This window comes from Aotus nancymaae, unplaced genomic scaffold, assembly GCF_030222135.1.
Source record: "Aotus nancymaae isolate 86718 unplaced genomic scaffold, 86718_ANA_hifiasm-v0.15.2.pri h1tg000011l, whole genome shotgun sequence".
In the NCBI taxonomy this organism is placed as follows: domain Eukaryota; kingdom Metazoa; phylum Chordata; class Mammalia; order Primates; family Aotidae; genus Aotus; species Aotus nancymaae.
The window spans coordinates 32,812,888-32,826,770 of NW_026988422.1; the positions used below are offsets into that span (position 1 = coordinate 32,812,888).

A 13,883-nucleotide genomic window follows, 5' to 3' on the forward strand; every position below is an offset into this window, starting at 1 on the left:
ACAAATTCCAGTTTGCAGAAAAATTGAATTGAAAACAGGTAAAAGCATTAGCTCCACCCATTAGTATCCTTCAATGCACAGATGCCACTAACAACAAGATACTGAATAACTTGCAGAGCAGTGAGTACTTTCTGTCCTGGAAATGAAGATCTACTAATATCAGAAGAAATATGTACTTGGAGAAATAAAGCCCAAAGAAGCCAGTGGTAGAGTTGTACAGTTTTTATTATATAAAGTATCACAAAATTCAAAAGTACAACACTGCTTATTTTCTTGCTTGAAGATCAGATTTCTGGTTTATTTAATATCAACATTCAGCATAGCTGCAGGAAATTAAACTGAACCTTTAAAAGGTACCGCATACGGACCTGGTTGGGGTTATAGACAATATATTCATTGTAGTTGAGGGTATAACCATCTGGATTCAAAATTCCTGTGTCACTTGCTGGTCCTAAGGGTACTGTACTTCCATTCCTGCCAAATGGAAGAAAAGTATGTCAACATCAGTCTCTGGTTCAGAAGCTGGAATAGAGAAAGTAGTCTTATGTGGCCAAAAGGAGTCTTCTAGCCCTCCTGGTTCTGAGTACTTACAGGGTGACGAAGTGGGCAGGACTGGGAGCCATCTTGCCCAGCCCCTTGGTGCTGTGTTTACCTTGAAGCAATCCTTCGGCCTTAGGATTGGCCTCTAGTAGTTCATTACACTGACCTAGAGCTACCTGCAAAGCAAAAAATCTTTGCATGCCCATATCCTACTAAGAATTAGATGGCTCCAGAGCCAAACAGAAAATCCCATCAGTACTTTTTTCCCCTACTCCAGCAGAGGAATCCAATGTACTAAAAATTGCACTTGGTTCTCTCTCAAGTTATCCCAGGTAAATCTCTTGGTTCTGGGTTCAAACTTTTCTCACTGGAAAAAAGTGGGAATTAATAAACTAGAGCTCAGACATACTCCCGCCTCACCTCTGATAAGAGCAGCAGTCCTGTATTATTTAGGCGAGACGCAAAGCAGTAATTGGCACTCTTGGAAGACATGTCAGCAAAATAGATTCCTTTTCCAAACTGAAATATATAAATGAATACCAAGGTCAACTTCTAAGCCACTGTGTTAGAGAGAAGGTGTATAGCACCAACCCTGTTTTTCCATTCCCTTAAACACAATATAGACCCTTCTCCATTTCCCTCACAATTCTGTCCTAGAGAGGGTAGAAGCACCTGTGAATTTCTGCCTTCTGAGGGAAAGGCGAGGTATCTTTAGGAATTTAAAGAAAGAAGGACACAGTAAAACATGACAAGGTTATCAGTGAGTTGGCTTAACTGTTGGGGAGGAGAACCACCTAATCCTAATCTCGAAAAAAAACCACTGAGAACATTACTGTATCCCTTTCCCCTGTGCTCCTCCCAGAGTTCAATTTCACTCACCATGTAACCTGTGATGGGAGCTTCAGGTGGGGCAATTCGAAGCCCATGGCTCAAGATTCCCACCCAGTTACTCAGCCTGGAACCATGCCATAGAAGCATCCTATGGAAAAGTCAATATTACTGTACTCTGTTGTTTTGCACAGAGAGGCCATAAGCATAAAAAGCCAACACCTTCCTCTGCCTCCTTTTAAGTTTTATAGCGGCACTTTTTGGGCAAGGAGTGTCTTTCCAAAGCCAAAGCTAGACTCAGACCTGTTATGAAGGTCCTCTCTGAAGGCTTCTTTCTCACCCTTCTTCTCCACTTCAAACAAATCCAGCAAGGTCATGGTATAGTCACTGTGTGTGGGAGCATGGGTAGATTGTAAGTACTGGGAAATCACCTGTGAAAAATAAGACAAAAAGGCCGATGTGTACGCTACAAGAGACTGAGCTGAACTGAAAAATTTGGGGATTCTGATATAACTTTGCAGAACTTTCTGCTCCCAAAGTCTTACAAGGCAGCTAGGAAGAACCTGGCCTTCTCAAATTCCTAGTACATAAAAAAGTCTCCCCTAACTGACAATTTCCTCTTAACCAGAAGTAGTTAGAGAACAGTGGGATAGGGGAGGTGGTCTTAAGGCAAAAGAAGTCTGAAAATAAATGATCATTTTTCTTACTTTGAACTCATAACTTTCATGGTCCAGAGGGTGCAAGGCACAATGTAGGTTTCTATAGTGTTGGTCCAATGGGTGTTCTGGGCTTTGTAGCTCTGTTTTTACCAGCTTAATAGCAATTTCAATGTCTCCCAAAGCCTGAGAAGATGAGATACAGAATCAACATGGGAGGAACCTGGGATAAGGGATATAATACTTCTCAATTCATACATATCTCACCTCTAGTAATTGTATTTTTTCTGACAGCTCCTTTTGTGTCCGGATTAGTGGAGGAGTACGGAGTCTAAGAACAGAGATATAACCCATAATGAGCTCTCTGATGTATGGCTAAAAGGCTCATGACTAAACATAGAAGATGACAGATAGGTCCTCTCTCAACAGGTTTTCCATTTGAGAGAGAAAGAGATCTGTAAAAAGATCTTAACTTCCAAATATATAAAATAATATTAAATACATACTCAGTAAAGATGAACTATGTGGATTTTGACTTTTGAGACTAGAGTTGAAATTCTTTTTTATAAAATCATTTTAAAAATAAGTTACATGGATATCAATAAGAAATAGTTTGGATATAGTTCTATCTAGAAGCATAGGCAGACCTGTTGACCACTCAGGGTTATTTCTAGGTCACAGGGCTCTAGAAAGCAGTAAAAGGAATAGAAATAGGATGAAAACCAGAAACCAGAATCAACCAATGTAAAATGTTACTTTGTCTATCTAATATCACTTGAGTTCACAGAAATGGTGTTTGTGTGGTTTGTCACCTCAAATAGGAAAAGGGGGTGATATGCCTGAAGGTGTTTTACTTGGTGGTTGGATAGCTAGAACCATTCCCTCTTGAGTTGGTAACTTCTACTTTGTCAGAGAATATAGCTGTGGTCAAGTCAGGAGACTGCATCCCATATTTGTAAGCTGATTAAATAGGCTGCCCACGTATCATTTTGTTTCTGTACCTATTCAAGACGATCATTTCCTTAGGAATAAAATATTTAAAAGATTATAGTTGCTGCTGATTGATATAGGGGATATGTATACGTAGAAGATCAAAGTGAAGTAACAGCACAGGCCTTACCCAAAGTCATGTGGAATCCTGGTGTAGAATTCATTGCATGCTTCCACGAGAGCTCGTCCATGCTGGCCAGCCCAAATACAATCCTCAATCTTCTTAAGAGACTGGTAACCTGCCTTGATTTGCGCCACTGTCAGCTTCCCTGCAGGCCCAGCCAGAGATCAGACTCCAAACCAGGGTCCCATCTTGTAAACTGTACTTACGTCCTTGCCTAAAAAGGACTTTCACCTTTTAAATTTTGTTTTTTTTTTGAGATGGGGTCTCACTCCTGTTGCCCAGTCTGAGTGCAGTGGCACAAACACAGCTAAATGTAGCCTCAACTTCCTGGGCTCAGGTGATCCTCCCACCTCAGCCTCCCAAATAGCTGGACCACAGGCACACACCACCACGCCTGGCTAATTTTTCAATTTTTAGTAGAGATGGGATCTTGCCACGTTGCCCAGGCTGGTTTCAAACTTCTGGGTTCAAGCAATCCACCTGCCTTGGCCTCCCAAAGTGTTGGGATTATAGGCATGAGCCACCACACCCAGCCTCAACTTTCAAAATAGTTCCTTCTCCCTCCATACAACCTGTCGCACCAAATCCCATTTTCTTCATTCAGTACTATCAGCAAGCTTTAAATCATAATGGTAATAAAATATCCATTAAAGGAACTAGGAATTATGAGGAGAGAATGCAGAACAAAATGTGAAGTCCTACCAAGTGGGGCTTTCTTGGTATTATACTTCATTTCTATCATCATCTCTTCCATGGCTTGAACATTACAGATCAACTTTATTAACTCCTGTACCCGAAGATCTAGCTGTGACTCTGGCTTCAAGGGAGATTTAAGAGATTCCTCTTTTTTTGTTTCCTCTTCATCCTATAGCAAAAAACAAACAAACAAAAGAAAATCTAGGAAATCATCTCTAGATTACTTATAACACCCAATATCATACAATGTAATTGCTTTGTAAAATTTTTATACTGCACTGTCTAGGGAATAACGACAAGCAAGGAAAAAAGGCTGTCCAGGTTCAGTACAGAAGCAATTTCTTTTTTAGAATATTTTTGATCCTCAGTTAACTGAATCCATGGATATGGAGGGTTGACCATGCTAGTTCTGCCTCCTACACTGTACAACTCAGAATAAATCTAAAAAAAAAAAGGCCTTCCTCATTATGTCAGTGTGTAAAAATAGTTATTATGTCTCAGATCTTCCCATCTTAAAAAGACTAAAACTTCTCCATTTTTTTTGGATATGTGACTGCTTCAGAACAGTTTCAGCATCCTGGTATACCTCAGTTTATCTAAATTAAATTTTTTTTAATGCTGGTATATATCCAGAATTGAAAACAAATTTAAATGTAATTGTTTAATCACTTTGGTTTTTTTATTGCTCCTCTCTTGGTCCATAACAATAAACTTCTGTAAATAGGGCCTAATATTTTATAACAACCTTAGAAGGCTGGGCGAGGTGGCTCATGCCTGTAATCCCAGCACTTTGGGAGGCTGAGGCAGGCGAACACCCAAGCTCAGGAGTTCAAGACCATCCTGGCCAACATGGTGAAATCCCGTCCCTACTTAAAAAAAAAAAAAAATTTAGCTGGACATAGTGGCGGGCACCTATAGTCCCAGCTACTTGGGACGCTGAGACAGGAGAATCACTTGAACCTGGATGTTGCAGTGAGCCGAGACTGCACCATTGCACTCCAACCTGGGCAAAAGAACAAAACTGTCTCAAAAAACAATAACAACAACAAAAAAACCCACCACTGTGGTAAATAGCAGAGACTAGAAAGGCACATTCTATCCTCATTCTTATTGTCCCTTAGGGACTACAAAGATCACTGAGAGCACCCTACCCCTAGGTATGAAGTAGAAAGGACTTAAGATACTGTGGCCTGTTCCAGTCTAGGAATGATCTAAGCTATTCTGCTTTGCCCTGATTAAGAAGAAACAGGAGTAGGTGTGGTGGCTCATGCCTGTAATCTCAGGACTTTGGGAGGCCAAGACAGGAGGACTGCCTTAGCCCAGGAATTTCAGACCAGCCTGGGCAACATAGTGAAACCTCATCTTTCCAAAAAAAAGAAAGAAAAATCATCTGGGCAGAGGGGCAGGTGCCTGTAGTCCCTGATACTGGGGAGGCTGAGGTGGGAGGATCACTTCAGCCTAGAGATCTTGAGGCTGCAATGGGCCATGATTGTGCCACTGCACTCCAGCCTGGGCAAGAGAGCACAATCTTGTCTCTAAAGAATAAATAAAATAAAGAAGAAACAGGTTTCCCCCCAAAAGTATAGTGAGAGTTACCTGAGTATTGGTGGCATAGTCCATCTGTAGCATATCATATTTTCCAGGCACCTTCTCAAACTTTTCTCGATCTTCCCAATTGTTTTTCGTTTTGTCAAGGAATCTGTAGAGTCCAATGTGTAAGAAAACTTTACAAATAAAGGTCTACTATGAAAATGCATTTACAACTGTTTCCTTAGACAGAAAATCTCCCAACAATTTATTTTCCACCACCAATCTCCTCTACCCATCAACTTTCCATAAATCAAAATCAGTCTAATTCTAAATGAGGACATTAAATGGACAAAAAAGCTCTGGAGACAAATGGAATTTTAAAATTAGGGAAAAACAATGCTTGTCCTTCCCAAACACCACAAAAGCCGTTGAGATTTTACGTATTCATCTAATCCCTTTCCCTGAAAGAAACATGTTCCCAAATTCGCCAAAAAGTTCTTCATCTATATCATAAGGTTTTAAGAACTCTAGCTGAATATTCATTCTCTCTCTCTCTCTCTTTTTTTTTTTTTGTAGAGTCAGGGGTGTCACTTTGTTGCCCAGACTGGTCTCAAACTCCTAGCTTCAAGCAATCATCCCACCTCAGCCTCCCAAAGTGCTGGGATTATAGGTGTGAGCCACTGCACCCAGCATCTAGCTGAATATTCTCTACCCCATGACAGTCTTCACTTATCCCAAATTTCCTCAGTTTGTTGGTCATGTGTTAAATATATTAGATTCTTCTGTTTTCAGTGACTTTCAAGGTTCTAGTTTGATTTAATCACTAAGGATGCAGTTTGGTGTTTCAACCACAGAGTGTCAGGGTGAAAAGACATTAATATTGAGGCCAAATCACACCTATAAAATGAAAATTTTTTTATAAGCCAAACATTTATAAAATTCTTAGAGAAGGCAGGGTGCAGTGGCTCACACCTGTAATCCCAGCATTTTGGGAGGCCAGGGCAGGTGGATCACCTGAAGTCAGGAGTTTGAGACCAGCCTGGCCAAAATGGCCAAACCCCATCGCTACTAAAAACACAAAAATTAGCTGGGCATGGTGGCTGGTGCCTGTAATCCCAGCTACTTGGGAGGCTGAGGCAGGAGAATTGCTTGAACCCAGAAGGCAGAGATTGCAGTGAGCTGAGATCACGCCATTGCACTCCAGCCTGGGCAACAAGAGCAAAACTCCATCTAAAAAAAAAAAAAAAATTCTTGAAGAAGATACATTTAAGAAGAGGAGGTTATTTTTTTCTGTAGTCACTTTTTAACACTTACTTCTTCTGAAAGATTTCCTTGGCCTTGTTGAGATTGCCTGAACAAGCCACCAGGCTGTGCTGTCCCATTTTTCCAACTGCAAAGTAAATGCCACACATAAGATATTTCTTTACAAAGAACAAAAGTATTTCTATACTAGGGAAAAAAAAGATATTCCCTAATAGCAACAAGCCAGCTCTCCAAGATCTCTCTGCTTAACATCTGACTAACAGGCAGGAAAGGGAGAAGGGAAAGGAAAGGACGAACTAATCATGTTAATACAAGTTACTTGCTAACTGCCATAGTCTATGAGCACTACTACGGAAGAATTTTCAGCCTCAATGGGCTGCCCTTAGTTTTCCCAGTGGGAACTTCCTATGGAGGATGCCTGCCATTCCCCAATTTCAAGATGCCCAACTTGATTCTAAGCCTCTTGTAGACTTCAGAGCCTCTACTGACCCAATTTAAACCCAGAGAATCCTTTGGCCACTCACTAAGCTGCTTCTGGCTTTCTGAATGCCAACTCATAAAATCACAATAAAAATCATTACCTCGGCCCCATCTCATCCAAACACTGAAGTTCCTCTTGGCATCATCTTCTAATAGCTGAATCAGATAGTACTTGTTGTTGTTGAACTGGAGATTGGTCTATGTGCAGTGAAAAAAAAAAAAAAAAAGAGTTTTGGAAATGGAAATCACGTAAACCAATGATTTATCTTTCATGACAGGTGCCAGTAATTTCCATAAGGAAAAGGAAAGAAAATTATATTCCTGTATCAGGCAAGAAAATTATATTCCTGTAAAATTAAAAATATAAAGAAGAAATAGGGCTTATACATTAAACTTTGGATTCTTAGGAATTAAAGTGGGAGCCTAGAAGCTTCCTAAAACTCTCTGTCCAACCTCAAATATCCTACATTGAATGGCTCCTCCTGTTTTTTCCTGCCTCAGCTCCCTATTTAGATATTTTCTTTTCTTCTTTTTTTTGAGATGGAGTCTTGCTCTGTTGCCAGGCTGGAGTGCAGTGGCACGATCTCGGCTCACTGCAACCTCCGCCTCCTAGGTTCAAGCAATTCTCCTGCCTCAGCCTCAGCCTCCCGAGTAGCTGGTACTACAGGCATGTGCCACCACACCCAGCTAATTTTTCTATTTTTGTTTTAGAGACAGGGTTTCACCATGTTGGCCAGGATGGTCTCGATCTCTTGACCTCATGATCCACCCACCTCGGCTTCCCAAAGTCCTGGGATTACAGGCATGAGCCCCCTGCCTGGCCACTATTGAGATATTTTCTAAGCTATCTGTGTTTTCCAGTTCCCAATTCACTCCCAACAGTTATTTCCCAAATGAAAACAATTTTGATGCTCCAAAGGTCTAAAACTGTTATGTTCAACTGTTACATGACTTATTTTTTGACAATTCTACTCACAACTTCGGTTTGTCAGCTGCAGAAATTTGACAATGAGCTGAGAGCAGGGCAATACTGGGAGGGGACAAGGGATACGCAAAACCATGGCCACATCTGTCCTCTGACTAACCTGACTGAGAATATGGCCAGTATCTAAAAAGAGGTATTTGTAAGTAAATCACTCAGAGTGAAGAGAGAGAGAAGTCCATGATAAGGCATAGCAGCTGGTATTATATGGCCAAGCCCTGGATATGGAGGCATTCTTCTTTGTTAAGCATGCTGCCCCTTCCTACCTCTATCTCCTGTACTTGGTCACATTTTAAAGCCACTGTATGACCTTAGTCCCCTGGTGAAAAAAAAAAAGGTTATTAAATGTTAGAACAAAAAGGGGCCTTGGCAAAAAGTGTACCATAAGGAAAATCAAAAGGTAAATGACAAATCTGGAAAATATAAGCAATTTATGTTACAGACAAAAGGCTACTCTCCATATTACATAAAGTTCCTTGAAACCAGTAAGAAAATGACCAACAACCTGTTAGAAAATGTGCAAAACAGGGGCCGGGCGCGGTGGCTCACGCCTGTAATCCCAGCACTTTGGGAGGCCGAGGGAGGTGGATCACGAGGTCAAGAGATTGAGACCATCCTGGTCAACATGGTGAAGCCCCGTCTCTACTAAAAATACAAAAAATTAGCTGGGCATGGTGGCGCGTGCCTGTAATCCCAGCTACTCAGGAGGCTGAGGCAGGAGAATTGCCTGAACCCAGGAGGCAGAGGTTGCGGTGAGCCGAGATCGTGCCATTGCACTCCAGCCTGGGTAACAAGAGCGAAACTCCGTCTCAAAAAAAAAAAAGAAAATGTGCAAAACAGCTAAACAGCTTTGACCCAGAGGCTCATCCCTGTAATCCCAGTGCCTCACAAGTCCAAGGCAGGAGGATCATTTGAGGCCAAAGATTCAAGACCACCTATCTAATATAGTGAGATTCCCATCTCCACAAAAAATCAAAAAATTTAAAAATTAGTCAGGCTTGGTGGCATGCACGTATAGTCCTAGCTACTCGGGAGGTTGAGGTGGGAAGACTGCTGGAGCCCAGAAGCCCAAGGTTACAGCGGGCTGACTGCACCAGCTGCACTCCAACCTGGGTAACAGAACAAGATCCTGCCTCTTAAAAAAAAAAAAAGTACAAAAGAATATGAACAGAGAGTTAACAGTTTCAGTAAATGATATGAAATCTGCAAAAAAAAAAAGAAAAAAAATTTCTCACAGAGGACTTTGCTATCAGGTAAGAGTGTGCCAGGGCTGAGTACCCAGGTATGTAACCACTAGTGGCTAATATTAATATAGGACTTTAGGCAAGGCGTGGTGGCTCACGCCTGTAATCCCAGCACTTTGGGAGGCTGAGGCAGGTGGATCACTTGAGGTCATGAATTCGAGACCAGCCTGGCCAAAATGGCAAAACCCTGTCTCTACTAAAAATACAAAAACTTAGCCAGGCATGGTGGTGCACGTCTGTAATCCCAGCTACTTGGGAGGCTGAGGCAGGAGAATTGCTTGAACCTGGGAGGCAGAGGTTGCAGTGAGCCAAGATTATTCCACTGTACTCCAGCCTGGGAGATGGAGTGGGACTCGGTCTCAAAAAGAAAATAAATAAATAAAAATTAGAAAACAAACAACTTTAAAGATCTGAATGCTGGGATGCTATCATCAATAATTATCAAGAAGAAGGTCTCATAAATACAATGGTTCCGCCTCTTCTGCCTCTTACCTGATTTAGCATGACATCATAGACATCATTTCCTTCACAATACACATGAGCCTAGAAAGAGAGAAAGAAAAAAAAAATCAACATTAGTTTCAGCCCTGAGATCCTAAATGAGGCTCTAAATTTTCTTACGGCTTAAGTTGTCATTCTACAGCAACATTAACATCCATCTCCCAGGGAAAGAATTGCAAACCTATGTTCTACCCATAACCTGGGTATAACCTTACCATTATGAAAACATGCTTCCTTTTTTTTTAACTATACAAAAGAATCTAACTGAGTTAGGCTGGGCATGGTGGCTCATGCCTGTAATTCCAGCATTTTGGGAGGCTGAGGTGGGTGGATCACTTGAGGTCAGGAGTTTGAGACCAGGTTGGCCAACACAGTGAAACCTGTTTCTACTAAAAATATAAAAATTAGCCCAGGCCGGGCATGGTAGTGGGTGCCTGTTATCCCAGCTACTCAGGAGGCTGAGGCAGGAAAATCGCTTGAACCCAGGAAGTGGAGGTTGCAGTGAGCTGAGATCACACCACTGCACTCTAGTGTGGGTGACACTCCATCTCAAAAAAAAAAAAAAAAAAAAAAAAATTCTGAGTTAAAGAAAACTTGGCTGGGTGCAGTGGCTTACCCCTGTAATCACAGCACTTTGGGAGGCCGAGGCAGGTGGATCAGCTGAGATCAGGAGTTTGAGATCAGCCTGGCCAACATGGTAAAACCCCATCTCTACTAAAAATAAAAAATTAGCTGGGCATGGTGGCACGTGCCTGTAGTCAGAGCTACTTGGGAGGCTGAGGCAGGAGAATCACTTGATCCCAGGAGATGGAGGTTGCACTGAGCTGAAATTGAGCCACTGCACTCCAGCCTGGGCAACAGAGTAAGATTCTGTCTCAAAAAAAAAAAAAAAAAGAAAACTTACTGTAGAGGTAGCCTTTCTGTATTTCGAATTCTTTCCCCATTCATCAGTAACTTATGCCATTGGGTACAGTTTCTCATTAGAACAGGAAAACAGTTTTCCCTTAACAATGATATTTTCTGGTTGAAAAAGAGAATAGGTGTAGAAGGCTGATGGCAACCACAAAAGGTAAGCATGTGATATAATTTGTGTATTTGTCTCCTTCCAAATCTCACGATGACTTGTAATCCTCAGTATTGGAGGTGGGGCCTGGTGGGAGGTGATTGGATCTGGAAGTGGATTTTTCATGAATGGTTTAGCACCACTCTCTTACTGCTGTCCTCCCGATAATGAGTGCGTTCACCCCAGATCTGGTAGTTTAAAAGCATGTGACACTTCCTCCACTCTCTCTCTTTCTCTGTGACCCTCCTCCAGTCTCCCTCTCCTCTGCTTTTGCCATGTGAAGTGCCTATTCCTGCTTCACCTTCTGCCATGAGTAAAAGCTTCCTAAGGCCTCCTGAGGAGCAGATACTGCTGTGCTTCCTGTACAGCCTCCAGAACCATTAGCCAATTAAATCTGTTTTCTTATAAAGTACCCAGTCTCAGGTAATTCTTTTTTTTTTTTGTTCAGGTAATTCTTTATAGCAATGCAAAAATGGTCTAACACACCATGTTAAAAAACACCCTGATTATTAACCCCAAGTCCTACCACTCCTATCCCTTGCCATTGGAGAAAACTAATCACTCATCATATTCTGGAGAGGATTCCTAAAATGAATACTAACAATATCCCAGACAAGAGTCCTTGTAACAAAGGATGCTCTCTGAGACACCCATGGACTGAAGATCGGTTCTAGAGTCTCTTACCTTACCCACTTTGGCTGTACACTCTGGGTCCACAGGAGCTTTGCCCTTTAACAGCAAGGCCTTCACAGATTCTGAGGAAAAACATATAGGTACTACTTTATGGGAATCAAAAACAGCTGTTGTGGTTAAACAGAAACTTGTCAGGATTAACTTTGCCCTCCCAAGCAATCCTGGTCTTTCCTTAGGCCTCAATCCATCTCAAATACATGAAAACGAAGATTCAAGGCAGTAGATTAGTTTTGTGGTATGCCCAAGGGATAGATAAATTAATTATATCCTGAAAGAAGGAAGAAATAAGAGCTGACATAACAAGGTATCATCCCCTCATCCACCCCTATCAGAGACCCTCTTGCTGGCCCATGACCTCCCTGGCCTACCATCTTGCTTGTCTTCTGTCCTGTCCTTATTAGCTTTTCCTCCAGCCACAGGCATCTTTTTCGACCCCTGTCTCTGGCATCTGTGAGTTTTCTTGGCAGGGGAAGAGTCTTCTGGAGCTGTGTTGCCATCATTAACTCTTTTGCTTCCATTTAATGCTACAGAATTTGGAAATGGGCAAAGAAGAACGAGTACACCTGAATATGTGTAGATTTAATAGACTGAAAAAAATATTTTAAAGAAATGGTTTAAGATAATTTTCTTTTCTTTTTCTTTTTCTTTTTTAGGCAGAATCTCACTCTGTCATCCAGGCTGGAGTGCAGTGCTGCGATTTTGGCTCACTGCAACCTCCACCTCCTGGGTTCAAGTGATTCTTGTGCCTCAGCCTCCCATGTAGCTGGGATTACAGGTGTGCACCACCATGCCCGGCTAATTTTTGTATTTTTAGTAGAGACAGGGTTTCACCATGTTGGCCAGGCTGGTGGTCTCAAACTCATGACCTCAAGTGATCTGCCCGCCTTGGCCTCCCCAAGTGCTGGGATTACAGACATGAGCCACCACACCCCGCCGGGTTAAGATGATTTTCTAAGCTTACAAAGAGGCAATAACTATCGCAACACTAGTCTTGTATAACAGTCTGTGGAATTCTTCCTAAATTGCTATTTTAGCCAAATGAAATAAAACAAAATAAAAGGGAGCCCCAGGAGTCTTGTAAATTCATAGACTGAGGCCTGCCTATCTGTTTTGTTTACTTGTGTTCCAGTGTCCCCCAAATATCCACCTCAAACATGAGGCGGTATGGGATAAAGGTTAGTAAAGTGCTCAAGGGTTTGTGCCTAACTTAGAGCCTAGCTCTGCTGCTTCTATCTGTAGAGACTTGGAAAAGTATTTGATCTCTTCCTACTTCACTTGCTTCAATATTAGAATACTGTACAACAATATTATATTTCTAGAGAAGCACAGTAGTACCTAATTTATAGGGTGGATCTATGCATTTAAGAACATTATACACATAATACTCTATCTCAATAGGTCTAAGACTTGCATTTTACTCCCTTGAACTGGGATGCATCTTACAATGGACGACATAAGTAGTGAATCATAGTACACCATTTTCAGTGCTTATCCTTTCTTGTGGAGTATAAAATAATGGTGTACCTTACAATTACTTTTTGTAAATTGGATAACATTAGGTATTAACAACACTATTAGCACATTAGTTGTTCCAGGTCCGCAAAGCTTTATGCACAATTATGTAATCCCCAAAGGTACAAAAACCGAAATCTACAAAATTTAGCACCCAAACTGGTTTAGTAGCCACGTTATGGGGAGCTGTAAGGGAAAGGGTGACGCCGTAGGTGGCATCATTCCTTTTCTGACTCCCCGCCCCGCATTCCGCCCGGCGTGAATACGCTCCAAACCTCTCGCCCTGCTGCCGCCTGCTCTCCGTTGCCGCCGCGCAGCCATGGAATTCGAACGCTGACGTCATCAACCCGCTCCAAGGAATCGCGAGCCCAGTGTCAGTTGGCGGGACACCCAGCGCGCGTGCGCTCTGAAAGGAAGACTACTGAGGGACAAGCGAGGCACGACCTACAATATTTGCATGTCGCTGTGTCTTCTGGGAAGTCACCATAACCGTGAAATGTCTTTGGGTATGGGAATCTTATAAGTTCTGTATAGGATCACCTTTCCCCGTAGGGCGGAGGGAAGCTCATCAGTGGGGCCACGAGCTGAGTGCGTCCTGTCACTCAATTCCTATGTCCCTTGGGAAGGTCTGAGACTAGGGCCAGAGGCGGCCCTAACAGGGCTCTCCCTGAGCTTCGGGGAGGTGAGTTCCCAGAGAACGGGTCTCCGCGCGAGGGTCAGACTGGGCAGGAGATGCCGTGGGCCCCGCCCTTCGGGGAGGGACCCGGCGGATGCCTCCTTT

General features: G+C 42.3%; 1 protein-coding gene across 1 annotated transcript; it reads right to left on the minus strand.

Annotated features, from left to right (window-relative positions):
- Positions 1 to 207: 207 nt before the first annotated feature.
- PARP2 (poly(ADP-ribose) polymerase 2) lies at positions 208 to 13,484 on the minus strand. The gene is made up of 16 exons (XM_064374814.1): positions 13,378 to 13,484; positions 11,959 to 12,114; positions 11,582 to 11,652; positions 9,826 to 9,876; positions 7,209 to 7,305; positions 6,679 to 6,754; positions 5,431 to 5,533; positions 3,841 to 4,003; positions 3,145 to 3,283; positions 2,292 to 2,355; positions 2,076 to 2,210; positions 1,672 to 1,799; positions 1,420 to 1,519; positions 961 to 1,059; positions 592 to 716; positions 208 to 474 (listed from the first exon to the last, which is right to left on the minus strand). Exons 1-16 carry the CDS (start codon positions 13,421 to 13,423, stop codon positions 315 to 317), a joined length of 1,713 nt encoding a protein of 570 aa, XP_064230884.1. The 5' UTR covers positions 13,424 to 13,484; the 3' UTR covers positions 208 to 314.
- Between the last annotated feature and the right edge of the window lie 399 nt (positions 13,485 to 13,883).

Bases quoted from the DNA above. Each gene is read 5' to 3' on its own strand.
- PARP2 (XM_064374814.1), bottom strand. From the start codon at position 13,423: ATGGCTGCGCGGCGGCAACGGAGAGCAGGCGGCAGCAGGGCGAGAG. The intron at 3,284-3,840 runs GTAGGACTTCAC...CTGGGCCTGCAG, and splicing joins TACCAAGAAAGCCCCACTTG to GGAAGCTGACAGTGGCGCAA. The intron at 2,211-2,291 runs GTGAGATATGTA...TCATCTTCTCAG, and splicing joins AAAAAATACAATTACTAGAG to GCTTTGGGAGACATTGAAAT.